Raw genomic sequence first — 19084 nt, 5'->3', positions numbered from 1 at the left:
TTCTGCTTTTGCTTCAGATCTTTAGCGTCTGCAGTTCTTTGTTTTATTTCAGAAAGTTGAATCCTGCCTGGATTGCTGTGCTTTGCTCTGCTGCATTCTCTCAAAAGGTGATATTTCTCCACCTCGATGTCCTCATCTCATCAGCGAACTGCCACCATTCTCCAGCTCATAAGAGTCCATCACATTCCCTTATTGCCTGCTCCAATTGTGCACAGCACAGCATCTAACATTCTGTAGCACGCCCTGTCTGGAGTATACTACAAGGTCACCCCAAACAGACACAACCTTACCTTCAACCATGGTTGCAGAGAGTGGTTTCATGGAAACAGCCAGTAGCATTAACATTTGCTGCAGCTGTCACCTTTAGAAACACTGAAATAAGGTGGCCACCTATCCCTTCCATGTTGCTGGCCATGATCCAGCAGTTGGAATGGTTGTGTGACAGTGTTTTGGGATCCCCTCAACCTGAGATGACCTTGCACTTCACACATCCAGAGGAAATGGCATTAAGAACTAAAGACTCTGGGCCTACTGTACCTCCTGCACATCCTGAGGGGAGCTTCAGCAGTGGCCTCTTCCTGTGGAAGCTGTTCAGCAACTGCTAGAAGTTGCTGCTGCTCCCAGACTTGCTGGAACATCTGTGCTCTCCTTCCAATTGTCTGTGCCCTTGTTACATTGCAGCCACACCAACAACAGCCCCTGCTGTAGTTTGCAATGCACCGGTGAGGAGGTTATCTGAAAGAAAATTGGTCGTTTGCAATGTGAGCAGTCACCAATCGCATCACTCACAAAGGACTGTTTAACATCGTTCTCCATACAATGGGACATGGATTACTCCAAGAAGAAAGACCATGGGATGCATCTGCATGGATGTTTGATGAAGGACTTTATTCCAATGAATGCAGAACCAGTCAGGGTCATGTTAGGAGAATGAGAAACAAGACCTTCTCCTCACAGTCCCAAAACCACCCAGGAAGACATAGTACACATAAAGTTCAAGGTGAGAGGAAATCAGTTCCACATCTTTGAGTACCTGAGGAAATCTTATGTTATGTTTGTGATTTGTGGCCCACAGATTTTCAATTTTTAAGATTCCATCTGGTTCACAGAACTGACTATCCTCAATCTGCAGAGGTCAAGTTTGCTTGAGACCAGGATTTGCACCCTGCACAGTTGGACAATCCACGCACTTCACATGCACAATATTGTGATAGCAGATGCCCTCAACTTGCACTGTGGCTATTTCTGACGATGCCATTGCCCTTGAAGGACTTTACAATACCCACAGGCCATGCCCATGTGCTCCATCAGATGCGAAAAATATGGAACTTGTGAGATTGCAATTTTGTTAGCTCGAACACCATTGGACTGAAACTGATTTGAAATTTATTTATTGTTACATTATCAGTGATAAGGCATTAATTGCAGAACACTAAATAAGCTTTGCTTTAAATCCAAACTTTCGCAATTGACTATGACTGAAGTCAATGAGTGCCCTTAATTAATGAGAGATTACATTTGAGATAAAACAATCATGACTACATTAATATTTACTTCTCATATTGAATGATCGTATCGGAGGCCTCGTGACAATGGAAAGGTTTGATTACAGTCAGTATAAATGTTGCTGCTCAGACACAACACTTCAGATTCTGATGAGTCTCTGAACCAACTCAACTGGCAACATGAAGTGGCTACTTGTCGCCCTCGCTTGTATCCAGCTCTCGGAATGTGTGATCAGGTCAGACGTCGTCAAACGACGAGAAAGAATGAATAAACAGAAAGCGAGGAAGAATAAGACATGACAAAATTTATAACTTTTGTTCTTTTCTTGGCAGGATGCCTTTGATTAAGGGCAAATCTGCCCGTGATGTTCTCCAGGAGAAAGGGCTGCTGGAAGAATTCCTGATGAAACATCCATATGATCCCTGCTCAAAATATCAAGTGCCCTACTGCACCCAATCTCTGGATACAACGGAACCAATGATTAACTACCTGGATGTAAGTCACCCATCAACAAAAAAGAAGAATACATCATAAACTATGTTTGTTGAAGCTTCTGCATATATTTTCATCTTCCATGAGGCTTGTGTTAATCAGTGATAACAATTCAGTAGATAAACTGTGCTTTTGGAAGACATGATGTTGTTCTTTAACCTGTTATAATTAACAGCACAAAACCGCAAGGGTGGGATTTAGCTATCAAGTGTGGGCTGTTGTCATATGCTGAAAATCTCTCAGAGAAATATGGATTAATTCGGGAAATTGTCAATTGATTGATTTTTTTTCAAATAACAGGTCGTCATAATGTGTGGATGACCTAAAATCATTTGACCAAATGCCATATACCAAGCTTTCCAATACAGTTAAAACCTGTTGAATGAAATTAGCACTCTGGATATAAAGTTGACTGAGTGACAAGTAGTGAAGTGTTGTGATGAGAAGTTATCTTTTTCAGTCTGGAAGAAGGTATAAGATTGGTTTCCCCTGGGATCAATATTTAAAGATCTTGGTCTATTTCAATGATCGGTACTTGGATATGCAGGGCACAGTGACAAACTTTGCAGGTGAAACAAAATTCAGAAGTAATGTGAACTGTGAGAAATGTAGTAGTCAAAATGAAGAGGACAGAGATAGTTCGCTGGATTAGGCAAACACTTATCAGATGAAATTTACCGTAGTTGTGTGAAGTTATACATTGCAGTAGAAAGGGCAGAGAGACAATATGAAGTAAAGAGGGTACATGAGTTAAGAGATCTTATTGTACACATGCACAAATTGTTTGAAGGTGGCAGAACTAATTAATTAATAAGGTACATGGGCTTTATAGATAATTGCACAGAACATAGGTGCAAGGACGTTATTGTATAAAACACTGATTCAGCCTGAACTAGAGCATTATGTCCATTCCAAACACAACATTTAAGGAATGACGCATTAGAGAAGGTCCAGAAAAGATTTACGAGAATGGGTTCGGAGGTGACCAGGAATCCCAGTCACAGGGATAGTTCACACGGGTGGAAGGCTGTTCTGTGTGACGAAGATTGAGTCAAAAAGAAGTTTGTTGGAAGATTCTGAATCATGAAGGATCAGGAGAGTATGGACAGAATGGAAGCTCCCCATTGGAGGAACGGTGATTAGGAAAGGAAGAAATGGAGTTTGAGGAAAAACAATTGAGCACAGCTATTGACTAGGATCTCCAATGCACTGCTTAACACGGTGGATGGGGCTACTTCAATTGTAGCTTTCAAAATGAAACTGGAGAATTAACTGAATAAAAATGCTTACAGGATTGTGGGGGAAGATAGTGGAGGAGGACTGCATGAGTTGCTGTTGCAGTGAGTCAGCAAGACATGCTGCAATGAATGGCCTTCTGCTTTGCTTGTAACTATTCTCTGATTGTATGGAGCTTGATGCAGAATACCAAATCCAATCTAAAGTCAAAGTTTCTGTTGCAGTGTAAGAAGTTACTGATGATGCCTGTTCTCACCAATGGTTGATATTACAGTGTGCACTTAATTAACTGTGATAGGGCTGCTGGCTAGTCTAGTGTAACAGTTTGGCATTATTTTTAACAACAGTTGGATTTGAGATATGATTTGAGATCAAAAGGGTGAAAATTGAAATGTAGCATTATCTTAGCAATGGGATATATTACTCAACAAAACAACAGAACAGAAAGATCACTTATTCTTCCAAACGAACTTGACTGCTTCTATGTCATTTATTTCATAAAGTGGTTATGGGGGGATTTACCTTTGTTAAAGGGTATAGAATATAACAAGATGAATAACACGCGTTGCTCACTATATTCCCAGTTGATAAGTTGTGCTCTTCTCGTTCTTGCTGACAGTTGTCATACTATGGAGCAATCAGCATTGGGAATCCACCACAGAGTTTCACCGTCATCTTTGACACTGGCTCATCCAACCTCTGGGTCCCTTCAGTTTACTGCTCTGAACAGTCATGCAGTGAGTAAATGTTACTGCCGATTTAAACATGTTTCTCTACATGACCACTCTTCTTGTTGAATTCAGCTGTAGAACAAGATTGAAAGAGAATGACATTTCTTGAGTATTTGTAGCTTAGCTATGAGCTTTGTAAACCATCAAAAGGCTTGGAAAGAAATTTATTCGAATGCTAATTTCTTGATGGTTTTAGCAACGGCTTCCTCTGGAAATGGACAAACATTTGAGTGAACCTACTCTAAAAACTTAACATTAACTTAAAATAATTACCAGTTTGTACTCCAAGGTAAGAGGTCTTGCTGCTTTCATATATCTTCACTTCATGTGGGACGGAAACTCCAAGGTTGATTCCACATGAGAAATTGCTGGCCATGGAAAGTACGTCTATCACACAGAGAAACAGGTTGACTGCCAACCTGGAAATATGATACGCCTGATAGTAAGTGGTAAGAGCTGAAGGCCTTCCTGCTCAGCCATCCTGCAGAAGGCAATTAGCAGGAACTTTGCCTATTAGCAGGAACAATCCAATAGATGTGTATGGTCCAATGTTCAGAAATGAGGCAAGGATAGAAGACAAAGAGATAGATGGGCAGGAACATTGCAGCAAAAGATAGTGCTGTGTTTGAAATGACAAATCAGATTGAAAGGCTGAAAGAATGTAGAAAGTCTCTTCAATGTTATAAATAAACGAAACAAATTAAAAGTGTCATATGAAGGTGAATTCTTCTTGACACTATGTCCTGGAATCTCAGAATAACTTTCAGTCTTTCAAATTCATGTTGGTCTCTGTGGTGTCAGTGTCATTCCCGGCTTCAGCACCACAGCTCCACTGGTTGATTCCCTCGAAATCCCATCAAATTTCTTTTTAAGTAATTGGTCAGTTTGATGACTGTCACCCTCGTAGGCAGCAACTGCCAATCAGTACCACTTGCGGAAAGAAAAGTACCTCCTGATATCCTTTTGCATCTCTTGCTCAAATCCCTGAATCCTGCCCCTCATCTGATTAGCTGATGGCAAAAGCTTTGCTCGAACCACTTGTCTAAAATATCACAAGAAATTCTAATCTTCTTCAGTTACTCATACAGTCACAGAGATGTACAGCACAGAAACAGACTGTTTGATCCAACTCGTCCATACACCCAGATATACTAACCCAATCTAGTCCCATTTGTCAGCACTTGATCCAACCACCTCCAAACCCTTACGATTCATATACCCATCCAAATGCCTCTTAAATGCTGTAATTGTACCAGCTTCCACCACTTCCTCTGGCAGCTCATTCCATACATGCACCACCCTCTGTGTGAAAAACTTGTCCCTTCAGTCCCTTTTATGTCTTTCCCCTCTCACCCTAAACCTATGCTCTGTAGTTCTGGACTTCCCCACCCCAAGAAAAAGACCTTGTCTGTTTATCCTATTCATGCCCCTCATGATTTTATAAACCTCTATAAGGACAGCCCCCAGCCTCTGACGCTCCAGGGAAAACAGCACCAGCCTATTCCACCTCTCCCTATTGCTCAATTTCTCCCACCCTGGCAACATCCTTGCAAATCTTTTCTGAATCCTTTCAAGTTTCACAACATCCTCAATTTCCCTCAATGCTCAAGAGAATATCCCCAGCTTTTGACCAAACATTGTTCCACCCTGGAAGAATTCTGGTGTCTAAGTGTATTTGATTATTGTATTTTTAAGCTATATCAATGAGGATGCTAACTGAAGGGCATTCCCCCAGTGCACCAGAATGTATATATGTGGGTGAATGTATACAAGCAAGCGTTATGTCCTGCTCAGAGAACCTCATCACACATGAACACAAAATGCCTTTCAGGATTTCTCCTGAAAGGAAAGGCAACAGGTAAACATGTAGGAAGGTTCAGGAATTTGGAAAGGATTCTTAGTCAAAACTGAAACATTTTTCAAATGTGAAGTAATAGATGATTTTATTCACACAAATCTCTCTTCCTGTGTTCGATTAATTGCTCAAACATTTCTTATTAATATCATGACACGTATGTTCCATTACAGCAATGCATCACAGATTCAATCCCAGTGCATCTTCAACATACCATTCAAACAACCAGGATGTATCTATCCAGTATGGAACAGGCGCCATGAATGGAATATTGGGATATGACACTGTCAGAGTAAGTCAATTGTGAACTTCATCAAATAAATCAAATGACACAACACAGATAATTGGTGTCTAATGTTACATCTAGAAAGTGCAGACATTAAATTCTTGCAGTCCAACTAACGTGTTGTTTCAATTAGAAGCCAAGACATTGTGTGGATACGTAATGAGAAAGTTGCAGAGTGCGTGCCAAATTACAAGATAATGATTTGAAATAAATCTTGCCAGAATTCTTCACATTAGAAATTTGACAAAGGTGTTTCCTATATTCCCAGCCAATTGGGCCAATTCACATCCTTATGTCTATTGTGTTGGATATAAAATATCACATGTTTTGGGTATCTGCTGTAGCAAAGAAGTAACACTCTGAATCCAAAAATTGTGAGATCAAACACAGTTGTACAAATAATGCAGACTGAGTGTACTGGAGTATTCTTGGTTCCCAGTGAACTGAATGGAAATAACCACAAGCTACTATTCAAGCAGGGACATACATTTTCTCCTTCATTGTTTTTCCAAAATGTATCCACAAGCCAGGATTCCTTAAAAAGGTTTTATTGTCAATTTATCTCATTGGTGTTCATTATTAGCTGTGTGGGTGTTGAGAAGCCGACTTGACAAGAAATGTTGCAGCAATTTATGGGGAAAGTTTAATTCACAAGACAATGTTTTGCTGAATTCTTCAGGTTTACTCACTTGACCTTATCTTCCTAGATTTCAAACATCAACATCCGCAGTCAGGAATTTGGTCTCAGCACTAGTGAACCCGGTGGCTTCTTTTCCTACGTTAAGTTTGACGGAATTCTGGGAATGGGCTACCCATCTCTTGCAGCATCAGGAGCTACAACTGTGTTTGAGAACTTAATGTCTCAGCATCTGGTGGATGAGCCTCTCTTTTCTGTCTACCTGTCCAGGTAAGCACTTCTCACATGGTCCTTACTGTTTGCCCCTGAATGAAGCATGAAGTGGATATTTTCATTGGCTTTGGAGCGGGTGTAGTCCGTTCAGACCGGTGAATGTTTCAGTCAAAATACTTATCTTGCCTGAACTATGAATATCCTTTTTCCTGTGTTGGGATGTCATGAAATCAAACTCAATGGTGAATTTGAGTAACATGTGAGAGTCAATTCTATAGTGTGGTACAATACCTCACACATGAAAGACCTATGTGCTTTTTGGTTCCCAATGTGCAGTTGATCAAAGGTTCACTCAGCTCAGTAAATCCATTCTATATTCCATGGAATTCAGAAGACGGAGAGGTGATCTCTTTGATGTTCAATGAACTGTCGCCTGTCACTACTCCCTATGATTAATTAAATAGAGGTGTGGTCACTTAGAGAGAGAGAGACTGAGAGAGAAAGACTGAAACTTTGGTTGGCAGTTGCAAACATTGGAATAGATGCTTTAAGTGCAGTCGAATTAAAACTTACACTGCATGCCTGGAAAATGGAGTATCACCTCTGTATTTCTCCAAGGTTGAATTTCTCGAAAGATTCACAAGGCATATAGCCGGGTAGAAAGTGTTAGTAAGTTACCCTCTGAGCTGTGCAACCTAGAATACAGTGGCACGATCCCAGGGTTAATGGGCTGTCATTTTGGCTGAAATGTTGAGGATTGTATCAAATCAGAACATCTGAACATTTTGCATCTGCACACATGACACTTGAGAATGCTCCATTGTTGAAAAAACTTAAGGCTGAGATTGAAATATTTTTTGTTTCAGAAAATAAAGTACATGCTATATTTCTACTGAGTTCCTACAGCTGCTGATTACAAGTCTTGCTAGGTTTGTCCGCAATATTAAAGACACTTTTTTTTAGATTAGATTACTTACAGTTTGGAAACAGGCCCTTCGGCCCAACAGGTCCACACCGACCCGCCAAAGCGTAACCCACCCAAACCCATTCCCCAACATTTACCCCTTCACCTAACACTACTCAAACAAATGAATTGATTGTGGGGCATTTACAGCTATCTTGATGATGTGAAATGAATGCATCAATTCAAATTCATTCTTTCAAAGTGATTTGATTTCAACTTTGAATCTTTTCTCTGGCGTCATCAACTCAATTCTGAATTGAAAGCAATAAAATCGAACAGAGCACAGATTATAACCTGTTTAATTGATTGAAAAGACATAGTTGTTCAACTTGAGCAGTTAGTATCTGATGGATTTGTTAGTGTTGCCCAGAGTACTTATGGTAAGCTTATACTCAATGACTTTTGACGAGGGATTTCTGAAAATGACGTTGACACAATACAGGAAGTCTCAGCACCAAGTACTAGTTCTATAAACCAAAAATATGCTGATGGCAATGATGTTTTTCTTTGCTTCTCAGCTTGCTTCTGACTCTTCTATGTTTTACAGACAGGACGGTGCATCTGGAAGTGAAATTGTGTTTGGTGGAATTGACTCAAGTCACTACACAGGTCAAATTCACTGGGTTCCCGTCACTCGTGAGGCCTACTGGCAAATCCTCATTGACCGGTAAGGGATTACCCCCATCCACAACTCGGATCGATACTTTGAACTGGCTCAATTTTGTATTGTTCATTTAGCCCAATCAGTTTGGGAGCTTTTGAATGTTCGTTAACTCTTGATTCATTTCTCTCCCTCAGGGTGACAATCAATGGGCAGGTTGTGGCCTGCAGTGGAGGTTGTCCAGCCATTGTTGACACTGGCACTTCTCTCCTTGTTGGTCCCAGCACACCCATCAACACCATTCAGCAGTACATTGGAGCAATTCCAAGTTACTATGGCCAGGTAGAGATGGCATGTTTTAATGCACTTCTAACATTTAGGTTATTACAAAATGCAGATGAATATATTTGCAAAAATGTTGCAAATTCTCATTGACAATTTGCTCAACAAAAGCCTATCAGTTTCTAGCAGCTTGGGTGGAGGGACAAAGATGCAATTATTGGAAGTACATGTTGAATTCTAATCGAGATGTGACAATAGTCACTATAGTCAGCATACGCCTTCAGAAATTATGCAAAATACATCAGTATTTGCAGTAATATTCAGGTAAAGAGACTTTACATTTTTGAAACTGCACATTCTCGGACAGAAGTTTCTTCTGAAATAGAGTGCAGCTTTAGAAGGAAAAAACGTTTAATCCAAAAAACAGTTCTCACTTTAAAGTTAAGATGAAGAGGTGAGGCCATACCAAGAGGTGAGGCCATACTGGATTTGGTTCTGGGTAACGAACCAGGCCAGGTGTTAGAATTAGAGGTAGGTGAGCACTTTGGGGATAGTGACCATAATTCGGTGATTTTTACACTCGTGATGGAGAGGGATAAGTGTGTACTACAGGGCAAGAGTTATAGCTGGGGTCAGGGAAATTATGATGCGGTGAGGCTTGGAAAAGTAGACTCCAAGGCAAGAGTGTAAATGATATGTGGAGCTTGTTCAAGGAGCAACTATTGAGTGTCCTTGATAATTATGTACCTGTCAGGCAGGGAGGAAAGAGTCGTGCGAGGGAGCCGTGGTTTAATAAGGAATTGGAATCCCTTGTTAAGTGGAAGAGGGCGGCCTATCTCAAGATGAGACGTGAAGGTTCAATTGGGGCGATTGAGAGTTATAGGGTAGCCAGGAAGGACCTGAAGAGAGAGCTAAGAGCAGCAAGGAGGGGACATGAAAGGTCCTTAGTCGGTAGGATTAGGGAAAACCCTAAGGCTTTCTATAGGTATGTTAGGAATAAAAGAATGACTAGGGTAGGAATAGGTCCAGTCAAGGATAGTAGTGGGAGGTTGCGTGTGGAGGCGGAAGAGATTGGGGAGACACTGAATGAATACTTTTCTTCAGTATTTACTCAGGAACAGGGCATTGTCGTCGATGTGAATACTGAGTCACAAATAAGTAGAATGGATGGCTTTGAGGTATGTAGAGAAGAGGTGTTGGAAATCCTGGAAAAGGTGAAAATAGATAAGTCCCCTGGGCCTGATGGCATTTATCCTAGGATTCTCTGGGAAGCAAGGGAGGAGATTGCAGAGCCATTGGCCTTGATTTTTATGTCCTCTTTGTCTACTGGAGTAGTGCCAGAAGACTGGAGGATAGCAAATGTGGTTCCCTTGTTCAAAAAGGGGAGTAGGGATAACCCTAGTAACTATAGGCCGGTGAGTCTCACTTCTGTTGTGGGCAAAGTCTTAGAGAGAATTGTAAGGGATAGGATTTATGCACATCTGGATAGGAATAATATGATCAAGGATAGTCAGCATGGTTTTGTGAAGGGCAGGTCGTGCCTCACAAACCTTATTGAATTCTTTGAAAAGGTGACGAAGGAGGTTGATGAGGGGAAAGCGGTAGATGTGGTATATATGGATTTTAGTAAGGCGTTTGATAAGGTTCCCCATGGTAGGCTACTGCAGAAAATACGGAGATATGGCATTGAGGGTGAGTTGGAGGTTTGGATTAGGAATTGGCTGGATGGAAGAAGACAGAGGGTAGTAGTTGATGGCAAAGTTTCTTCATGGAGTGCCGTCACTAGCGGTGTTCCGCAAGGATCTGTTTTGGGACCATTGCTGTTTGTCATTTTTATAAATGACCTGGAAGAGGGGTTAGAAGGTTGGGTGAGCAAGTTTGCGGATGATACAAAAGTCGGAGGAGTTGTTGACAGTGAGGAAGGATGTGGCAGGTTACAGCAGGACATAGAGAAGCTGCAGAGCTGGGCAGAAAGGTGGCAAATGGAATTCAATGTAGCTAAGTGTGAGGTGATTCACTTTGGGAAGAATAACAAAAAGATGGGGTACTGGGCTAATGGTCGGATACTTGGTAGTGTGGATGAGCAGAGGGATCTTGGTGTCCATGTACACAGATCTCTGAAAGTTGCCACCCAGGTAAATAGTGCAGTGAGGAAGGCATATGGCGTACTGGCTTTTATTGGTAGAGGAATTGAGTTCCGGAGTCCTGAGGTCATGATGCAGTTGTATAAGACTCTGGTGCGGCCGCATCTGGAATATTGTGTGCAGTTTTGGTCGCCATACTATAGGAAGGATGTGGAGGCACTGGAACGGGTGCAGAGGAGGTTTACCAGGATGTTGCCTGGTATGGAAGGAAGATCGTATGAGGAAAGATTGAGACACTTGGGGCTGTTTTCATTAGAGAAAAGAAGGTTTAGGGGTGACTTGATTGAGGTGTACAAGATGATTAGGGGGTTAGATAGGGTTGACAGTGTGAACCTTTTCCCGCGTATGGAGTCGGGTATTACAAGGGGGCATAGCTTTAAATTAAGGGGGGTAGATATAGGACTGAAGTTAGGGGTAGGTTCTTCACTCAGCGAGTCGTAAGTTCATGGAATGCCCTGCCAGTAGCAGTGGTGGACTCTCCCTCTTTATGGGCATTTAAGCGGGCATTGGATAGGTATATGGAGGATAGTGGGTTAGTATAGGTTAGGTGGGCTTGGATCGGCGCAACATCGAGGGCCAAAGGGCCTGTACTGCGCTGTATTCTTCTATAATATCTATAATATGAACACAAATATTCAAAACAAAACTGAAATTGCTGGTGAAACTCAGCAGGTCTGGAAGCATCTGTGGGGAGAAAGCAGTGATAACATTTTGAGTCCAGTAACTCTTCAACAAATATTCAGAAATATTAATAGTTAATCCTAAAAGGAAGTAAATTACATCCTCAAAACTGTCATTCCTTTCATTAATCTTTCACTTTTATTTGTGCATTCAGATTGCGACACATAATTGCGTTCTGAAATTATGTTAGAGTTATGTTAATGCGCCATGATTTTCTTTTTATAAATCCTTACATGGACACAGTGACTGAATACTGTCTCTGTTTCCTTGCAGGACACCATAAACTGTAACAATCTGTACAACATGCCCAATGTGGTCTTCACAATCAATGGAGTTGACTTCCCTCTTCCCCCACAAGCCTACACTTTGCAGGTATGTTTTTGGACAACTATACTGTGCTAGAATATACCTAAAATTTCAAAAGATTTAATGGAATGCATTGAATATATTCAATACTCTTCAATAATGTAATGCTGACTAAAGGTGATGATGATATGAGCCAGTGTTAACTGTGCTTGTTTTCCTTACAGAGCACTTACAACAACCAAAGAAGCTGCATGAGTGGATTTGGTGTTTCTGGTGGAAGCCTCTGGATTCTGGGAGATGTTTTCATTGGGGAATATTATTCCATTTTCGACGTGGGGAACAACCGTGTGGGCTTGGCTAAGGCTGCTTAATTCCTTCCTTTACTTTCTCATTAAAAACACACCCTGATTGGTATTTCTGAGTTGACATGCAGTGATCACATAGTACCCCAGCACTGCAGTTGTCACATAGCTGCACAGAGTAATGGAGCAAGTCTTCATTTCTTGAATGGCTCTGAATAAAGTTATACCATTGGCAATAGTCTGTGGACTGTGCTCAGCAGTGCTCCACATTAACTTACAACAAATGAATGTGATTAAATCCCTTGTCAGGGTGGGTTTTTATAGAAACAGACTAAGGACACTGGATCTGGTTTAGAAATGAGAACATAGAGACAGTCTCACTATTCCCACACTTTGATTGTGTAGCCCTTTTACTTGGTTCTTTCTTGGTTCTGACACTCGCTGTGATAAACTCTTGGAGCTGTGATACTCTCCACAGATGTGCATGTTTCTGTTGAAGGTGGACGTTGTCTGCAGCGAAATCTGAGTTGGTGTAAATGTGATCCTAACACCACACAGCTGCCTGCTCTATTCTCTGGAATCTTCTCATTACAATAGCTTCTAAAACGATATAATATAATAAAATCATGAAATGCAATTTCCCAGTTTTCTGTCTCTTATTCCTTTTATGTCTGTATGCACAGGCATCAGAGTTCATTTCACATTTGAGTTGTTTGCTGTAATGATTGATTCATTTCACAGTTTATCAAATGCCAATAGAAATTTGTAAATCTTGGGAGACAGTCTTGTTAATGATTGTGCACAGAAAGTTGGACGGATGAGGACTAGTTCTGATTCCATTTATGTCTCAGAATAATTTCATTGCAAATTCCCAATCTTTCAAGCTGGCACTCACAGTTCCACTTCAGGCTGACTTTTCGTGAACCCTGGTTTAGAAATTCTAAGATGGCCAGCAACGCTCCCCAGATTTCTGTGCAGAAATCACCCGATGTTTTCAGATCACCAGTCACTGTCTCCCGATAAAAGGTTAATCACTTACTTTTGAGAATGTACATTTCCTGTTTCGCAATGCCAATATCAATTTAGGATTTCCGATAGAGGATCTGAGGCATCGAAGGGCAGGACAAGTAACAGCCAGACTGATTGAATACGCTGATTGAAGAAGAGACAGGGACAATAATGGAGGAAGTAAAAAGTTGCCAATGTAACTCAATTCTACATCAATGAGTGAAATACAAAAATAAATTTGGAAGATGCAAGCTAAGAAAGAAACATAATTATCACAGTGGAGATTTTTAAAACATTTGATGAGAATGCTACACACTTTAAATGCTGTTCTTTGTGAATGTAGCTCCGCATTTGTAGAATCAGTTTTTCAGAGCCAGAGATGCTGATCAATCAGAATGTATGGCATAGAAACAGGAATAGAATTTCTGAGTTTGTTAAGCCTGCTCTGCTTTTTATAAGATTGTGGCTAACTTTATTATGTCCTCATTTCCACTTCCCCCGCCTGCTCCTGATAATATTTGACTCCCTTGTAGATCAAAAACCTGTTGAACAATTTCACTAATCCAAGTGACATTGCTGTCTGGGGAAGAGAATTCGACACATTAACAATCCTCTCAGAGAGAATACTTCTCCTCGTATCAATCTTAAATGGGAGATCTTTTGTTCTGAAACTGTGCCTCTTGGTTGTGTGTTACCCTATGAAGGGAATCATAATCTCAGCATCTAAGGTCTTTGCTGTACCCCTTCTAAAGCCTCAATATCTCTCATTATCTGAGGCACTTAAAAAGAGGACACAACGATCGAACTGAGCTTAAACTAGGGTGTTTTATTTTACAAAGACAAAATAGTATTCTGTTGTTAAAAGTGCATTATTAACAGTGTATTTCCCTCGAGTTTTCCAAACTGTTTCATTTACCACAGCTTCACAGCAGGGTTTTGAACCTGTTATGGTCCCAGCTGTTGTTATTACTGTACAAGCCAGATCCCAGACTCAAACCTGGTTTGATACATCATTTATTGTTCCTTTTTCATTTTAATGAGGTGTTCTGACTCTGAAACATAAGCACACGATGTTACAGAGTTTGTTGTAACAACAAAAGAAAAGTTTGTCAACCAAGAGAAATGAAGATAAAATACAATAAACCAAACTATTTACAGATTCAAACATTTTCAAACAAGCAGCAAATCTATTAATCCCAGAACACTAACTTAAAAATTCTAAACAAAACCAGCATCCCTGGTATAGTATCCGAACGCACTCCTTATACAGCAGTCAAACCAGAGAAAGGAAATATTTTCCTAACACCTTAGTAGGCTTACATAACTTACAAGAAGAGAAAATGAGGTCTGCAGATGCTGGAGATCAGAGATGGAAATGTGTTGCTGGAGAAGCGCAGCAGGTCAGGCAGCATCTAGGGAACAGGAGAATCGACGTTTCGGGCATTAGCCCTTCTTCAGGAATGAGGAAAGTTTGTCCAGCAGGCTAAGATAAAAGATAGGGAGGAGGGACTTGGGGGAGGGGCGTCGGAAATGTGATAGGTGGAAAAAGGTCAAGGTGAGGGTGATAGGACAGATTGGGGTGGGGGCGTAGAGGTCGGGAAGAAGATTGCTGGTTAGGGAGGCGGTGCTGAATTTGATGGATTTGACTGAGACAGGCTGGGGGGAGGGGAAATGAGGAAACTGGTGAAATCCGAGTTCATCCCTTGTGGTTGGAGGGTTCCTAGCCGGAAGATGAGGCGTTCTTCCTCCAACCGTCGTTTCGCTGTGGTCTGACGATGGAGGAGTCCAAAGACCTGCATATCCTTGGTGGAGTGGGAGGGGGAATTGAAATGTTGAGCTACAGGGTGGTTGGGTTGGTTGGTCCGGGTGTCCCAGAGGTGTTCTCTGAAACGCTCCGCAAGTAGGCGGCCTGTCTCCCCAATATAGAGGAGGCCACATCGGGTACAGAGGATGCAATAGATGATATGTGTGGAGGTACAGGTGAATCTGTGGCAGATATGGAAGTTTCCTTTGGGGCCTTGGAGGGAGGTGAGAGGGGAGGTGTGGGCGCAAGTCTTGCACCTCCTGCGGTTGCAGGGGAAGGTGCCGGGAGTGGAGGTTGGGTTGGTGGGGGGTGTGGATCTGACGAGGGAGTCACGGAGGGAGTGGTCTTTACGGAATGCTGATAGGGGAGGGGATGCGCTACATGGAGGTTAGTGGGGTGGTAGATGAGGACCAGTGGGGTTCTGTCCTGGTGGCGGTTGGAAGGGCGGGGTTCAAGGGCGGAGGATTGGGAAGTGGAAGAGATGCGGTGGAGGGCATCGTCGATCACGTCGGGGGGGAAATTGCGGTCCTTGGAGAAGGAGGCCATCTGGGATGTGCGTTTTTGGACTGGTCGGTACGGCGGGAAAGGAAGAAGCGGAGGGCTTTGAGTCCTTCGTGATGGGGGATGGAGGTGTACAGGGACTGGATGTCCATGGTGAAAATAAGGCGTTGGGGACCGGGGAAGCGAAAATCATGGAGCAAGTGGAGGGCGTGGGTGGTGTCCCGAACGTAGGTGGGGAGTTCTTGGACTAAGGGGGACAGGACGGTGTCAAGGTAGGCGGATATGAGTTCGGTGGGGCAGGAGCAGGCGGAGACAATGGGTCGTCCGGGGCAGTCAGGTTTGTGGATTTTGGGCAGGAAGTAGAAGCGGGAGGTGCGGGGTTGTGGGACTATGAGGTTGGAGGCGGTGGATGGGAGATCCCCCGAGGTGATGAGGTTATGGACGGTCTGGGAGATGATGGTTTGGTTGTGGGGGTTGGGGTCATGGTCAAGGGGGCAGTAGGAGGAGGTATCTGCGAGCTGGCGTTTGGCCTCAGCGGTGTAGAGGTCGGTGCGCCAAACTACTACCGCGCCTCCCTTGTCTGCTGGTTTGATAGTGAGGTTGGGGTTGCAACGGAGGGAGTGGAGGGCTGCGCTTTCCGAAGGTGAGAGGTTGGAGTGGGTGAGAGGGGTGGGGGAGTTCAGGTGGCGGTTAATATCGCGGCGGCAGTTGGATATGAACAGGTCGAGGGCAGGTAGGAGGCCAGCACGGGGTGTCCAGGTGGATGGGGTGTGTTGGAGGCGGGAGAAGGGGCCGTCAGAGGGTGGGCGGGAGTCTTGGTTAAAGAAATAGGCGCGGAGGCGAAGGCGGCGGAAGAATTGTTCAATGTCATGCCGCGTGTTGAATTCATCAATCCGGGAGCGTAGGGGAATGAAGGTGAGGCCTCTGCTTGGGACTGATCTTTCATCCTCAGAGAGGGGTAGGTCTGGAGGGATAGTGAAAACACGGCAGGGATGGGAGCGAGGACCTGGTGTGGGGCTGGAGCTGGGTGTAGGGGCGGGGTTAGGTCTGGGGGCGGGGACGGAGATCGGCGTGGGGGCAGGGTCGGGCGTGGTGATGGCGATAGGCGAAGGGGCGGGGTTAGGCATGAAGTCGGAGATCGGCGAAGGGGCGGGGTTAGGCGAAGTGACGGAACTCGCCGGGGGGGCGTGGTTAGGCGTGGAGATCGGCGTGGGGGCGGAGACACATGCGGCGTTGTGGGCCTGTAGTTCAGTGACGTCAGTGGGGGCGGAAGTGGCTGTGGCGACCGCAGAGACAGAGTTATTCCCCATAGCCGCGGAGGTCGCGAATCTGCCTGCGATTGTCTTCATGGCGATCGCGGAGGCGGTTGTCTGAGCGGCGATCGCGGAGGCTGCGAGGTCGGTGGGGGCGGAGGTGACGTCATCGGCGGCGGCGGCAGGTATTGCAGCAGGCGATGTAGCGGCCGCGTGCGTAATGGCGCCAGACTGATTTCGGAGGCCGATGGAAGGTTCTCGAACAGTTGAGGAATCTGGAGTGTGGGGGTAAGTACATGAAAGTTTTTGGTACTTACTGTCTTTGATTTCTGATATGGCCAGGAAGAACTGTTTGTTTAGTTTATGGATCCTTCTGTGGATGAAGAACAGTAGAGGTCCTTTGCAGGTCTGTGAGAGTGTTGTCCTGAGCTGGGGTAGGTCGAGTTGCAGGGAATGTAGGTAGCGGCGCATGGCTGCAAGTGTGGAGCGGAGGATCCGGAGGGACGTCTGTTGCTGGAGGCTTCTGATTTGTTGTAGGTACTGGTTGTCCTGGTTGGGTCCAAGTTTTGTTGGTCGGAACGTAGTCCGGAGTCCGTGCGGGATAAGTCGGTTCCGTAGGAAGGTGCTGAGGAAGGAGATGTGGCTGTGGTAGCGAGTCTGTTTGAGAATGTGGCTGAAGAGCTTCTGAGCAGAGGAGATGACCTGGGGGGTGCAGTGAGAAAGGGACTCACTGAAACCTTTGTAGAGGGAGAAAGAGAGCTTCTTCAAGGAAGGCATCCTTGTAAGAGGATTCGCAGTAGGTTGAAATCTTTGAAGAGAAAATGAGGTCTGCAGATGCTGGAGATCAGAGATGGAAATGTGTTGCTGGAGAAGCGCAGCAGGTCAGGCAGCATCTAGGGAACAGGAGAATCGACGTTTCGGGCATTAGCCCTTCTTCAGCAATGAGGAATGTTTGTCCAGCAGGCTAAGATAAAAGATAGGGAGGAGGGACTTGGGGGAGGGGCGTCGGAAATGTGATAGGTGGAAAAAGGTCAAGGTGAGGGTGATAGGACAGATTGGGGTGGGGGCGGAGAGGTCGGGAAGAAGATTGCAAGTTAGGGAGGCGGTGCTGAATTTGATGGATTTGACTGAGACAGGCTGGGGGGAGGGGAAATGAGGAAACTGGTGAAATCCGAGTTCATCCCTTGTGGTTGGAGGGTTCCTAGCCGGAAGATGAGGCGTTCTTCCTCCAACCATCGTTTCGCAGTGGTCTGACGATGGAGGTGTCCAAAGACCTGCATATCCTGACATAACTTACATAACTTACAGAATGCTGTCAGCTTCTTCCTGGACCAATCATACTTCTGATCTTAAATGTACTGAGCTTCAAATAACCTCTTCAGTTTTTGTTAATCCCAGTGCTTCTGGTTTGGTCTGTCACTAACTCTGTACTCAAAAGTCAGCTTGCTATGGTATATTTCTCCCTTCACAGAAAGACTGCTCTGTACATCTACACACTTCACTGCACTGCCAAAAACAAAGCAAAGCTCTAAGCTATGTGTGCTTCCTCTGAACCTAAAAAAAAAACTAAACCTGGAAATTTCTAATGGATCTTAAAAGTCGAACTTACCAAATTGTAAAACAGGCTAAAGGAACAAAAAACCCATTCATGCTCCAAAGTTAGCTTGCACAAACTGTCTTAAAAAGAAACAACATGGTTACAGAAATACTTAAAAGTTAATTATTAACTCAGACATGCAGAAAACCCATGAGCCACAAACCAAATTTCAAATAAATTATATACAAATATTTTAATCATGCAGTTTATATCACAAATATGATAAAAACACATGAACATAAGAAATCAGAGCAGGAGTAGGCCATCCGACCCATCAAGCTTGCTCTGCCATTCAATAAAATCACGGCTGATCTTTTCATGGACTCAGCACCACTTACCCGCCCGCTTACATAACCCGTAGTTCCTTTCAAAAATCTATCCATCTTTGCCTTAAAAATATTTTGACAGCTCGACAGACTTGTGAATTTGCAGATGAGGTATACAATGATATTACAGTCACAGAAGTATAATGTAGATGCTTTGAACATGTGTAATTGAGGACAGAGATGGCCACTACAGGGTCAACATTTATATAATGCAGATTTGTTTGAAGAAACTCCTTGAAGTCTAATCTGAACATAAATAAAGAGACAAACTCATAGCAAAACAACAGAGAGCGATAAATTACCCAACAACCCTAGGAATGTTGTGGATCCACATGAATAAATGATATTTATCCAGAATT

At 43.4% G+C, this 19084-nt stretch overlaps 1 protein-coding gene and 1 long non-coding RNA gene across 2 annotated transcripts; one reads left to right on the top strand and one right to left on the bottom strand.

Annotated features, from left to right (window-relative positions):
- Nucleotides 1-1589: 1589 nt before the first annotated feature.
- On the top strand, nt 1590-12873 carry LOC148145096 (pepsin A-like). The gene is made up of 9 exons (XM_087973512.1): nt 1590-1741; nt 1839-2001; nt 3854-3971; nt 5994-6112; nt 6814-7013; nt 8468-8587; nt 8719-8863; nt 11902-12000; nt 12159-12873. Exons 1-9 carry the CDS (start codon nt 1686-1688, stop codon nt 12303-12305), a joined length of 1167 nt encoding a protein of 388 aa, XP_087829638.1. The 5' UTR covers nt 1590-1685; the 3' UTR covers nt 12306-12873.
- On the bottom strand, nt 12737-18200 carry LOC148145095 (uncharacterized). Its single transcript, XR_015750897.1, has 2 exons — nt 18109-18200; nt 12737-13388 (listed from the first exon to the last, which is right to left on the bottom strand). It is a non-coding gene; the product is annotated as an uncharacterized LOC148145095 (long non-coding RNA).
- Nucleotides 18201-19084: the final 884 nt, after the last annotated feature.

The sequence above is a fragment of the Chiloscyllium plagiosum genome, unplaced genomic scaffold, assembly GCF_037043375.1.
Source record: "Chiloscyllium plagiosum isolate Xiang-an unplaced genomic scaffold, Cpla_swu_hap1 HiC_scaffold_26, whole genome shotgun sequence".
Taxonomy (NCBI): domain Eukaryota; kingdom Metazoa; phylum Chordata; class Chondrichthyes; order Orectolobiformes; family Hemiscylliidae; genus Chiloscyllium; species Chiloscyllium plagiosum.
The sequence above is the reverse complement of the archived record's forward strand: the minus strand, read 5'-3'. Positions and strand labels throughout refer to the sequence as shown.

Bases quoted from the DNA above. Each gene is read 5' to 3' on its own strand.
- LOC148145096 (XM_087973512.1), top strand. From the start codon at position 1,686: ATGAAGTGGCTACTTGTCGCCCTCGCTTGTATCCAGCTCTCGGAATGT. The intron at 2,002-3,853 runs GTAAGTCACCCA...TCTTGCTGACAG, and splicing joins CAATGATTAACTACCTGGAT to TTGTCATACTATGGAGCAAT. The intron at 8,864-11,901 runs GTAGAGATGGCA...GTTTCCTTGCAG, and splicing joins TTCCAAGTTACTATGGCCAG to GACACCATAAACTGTAACAA.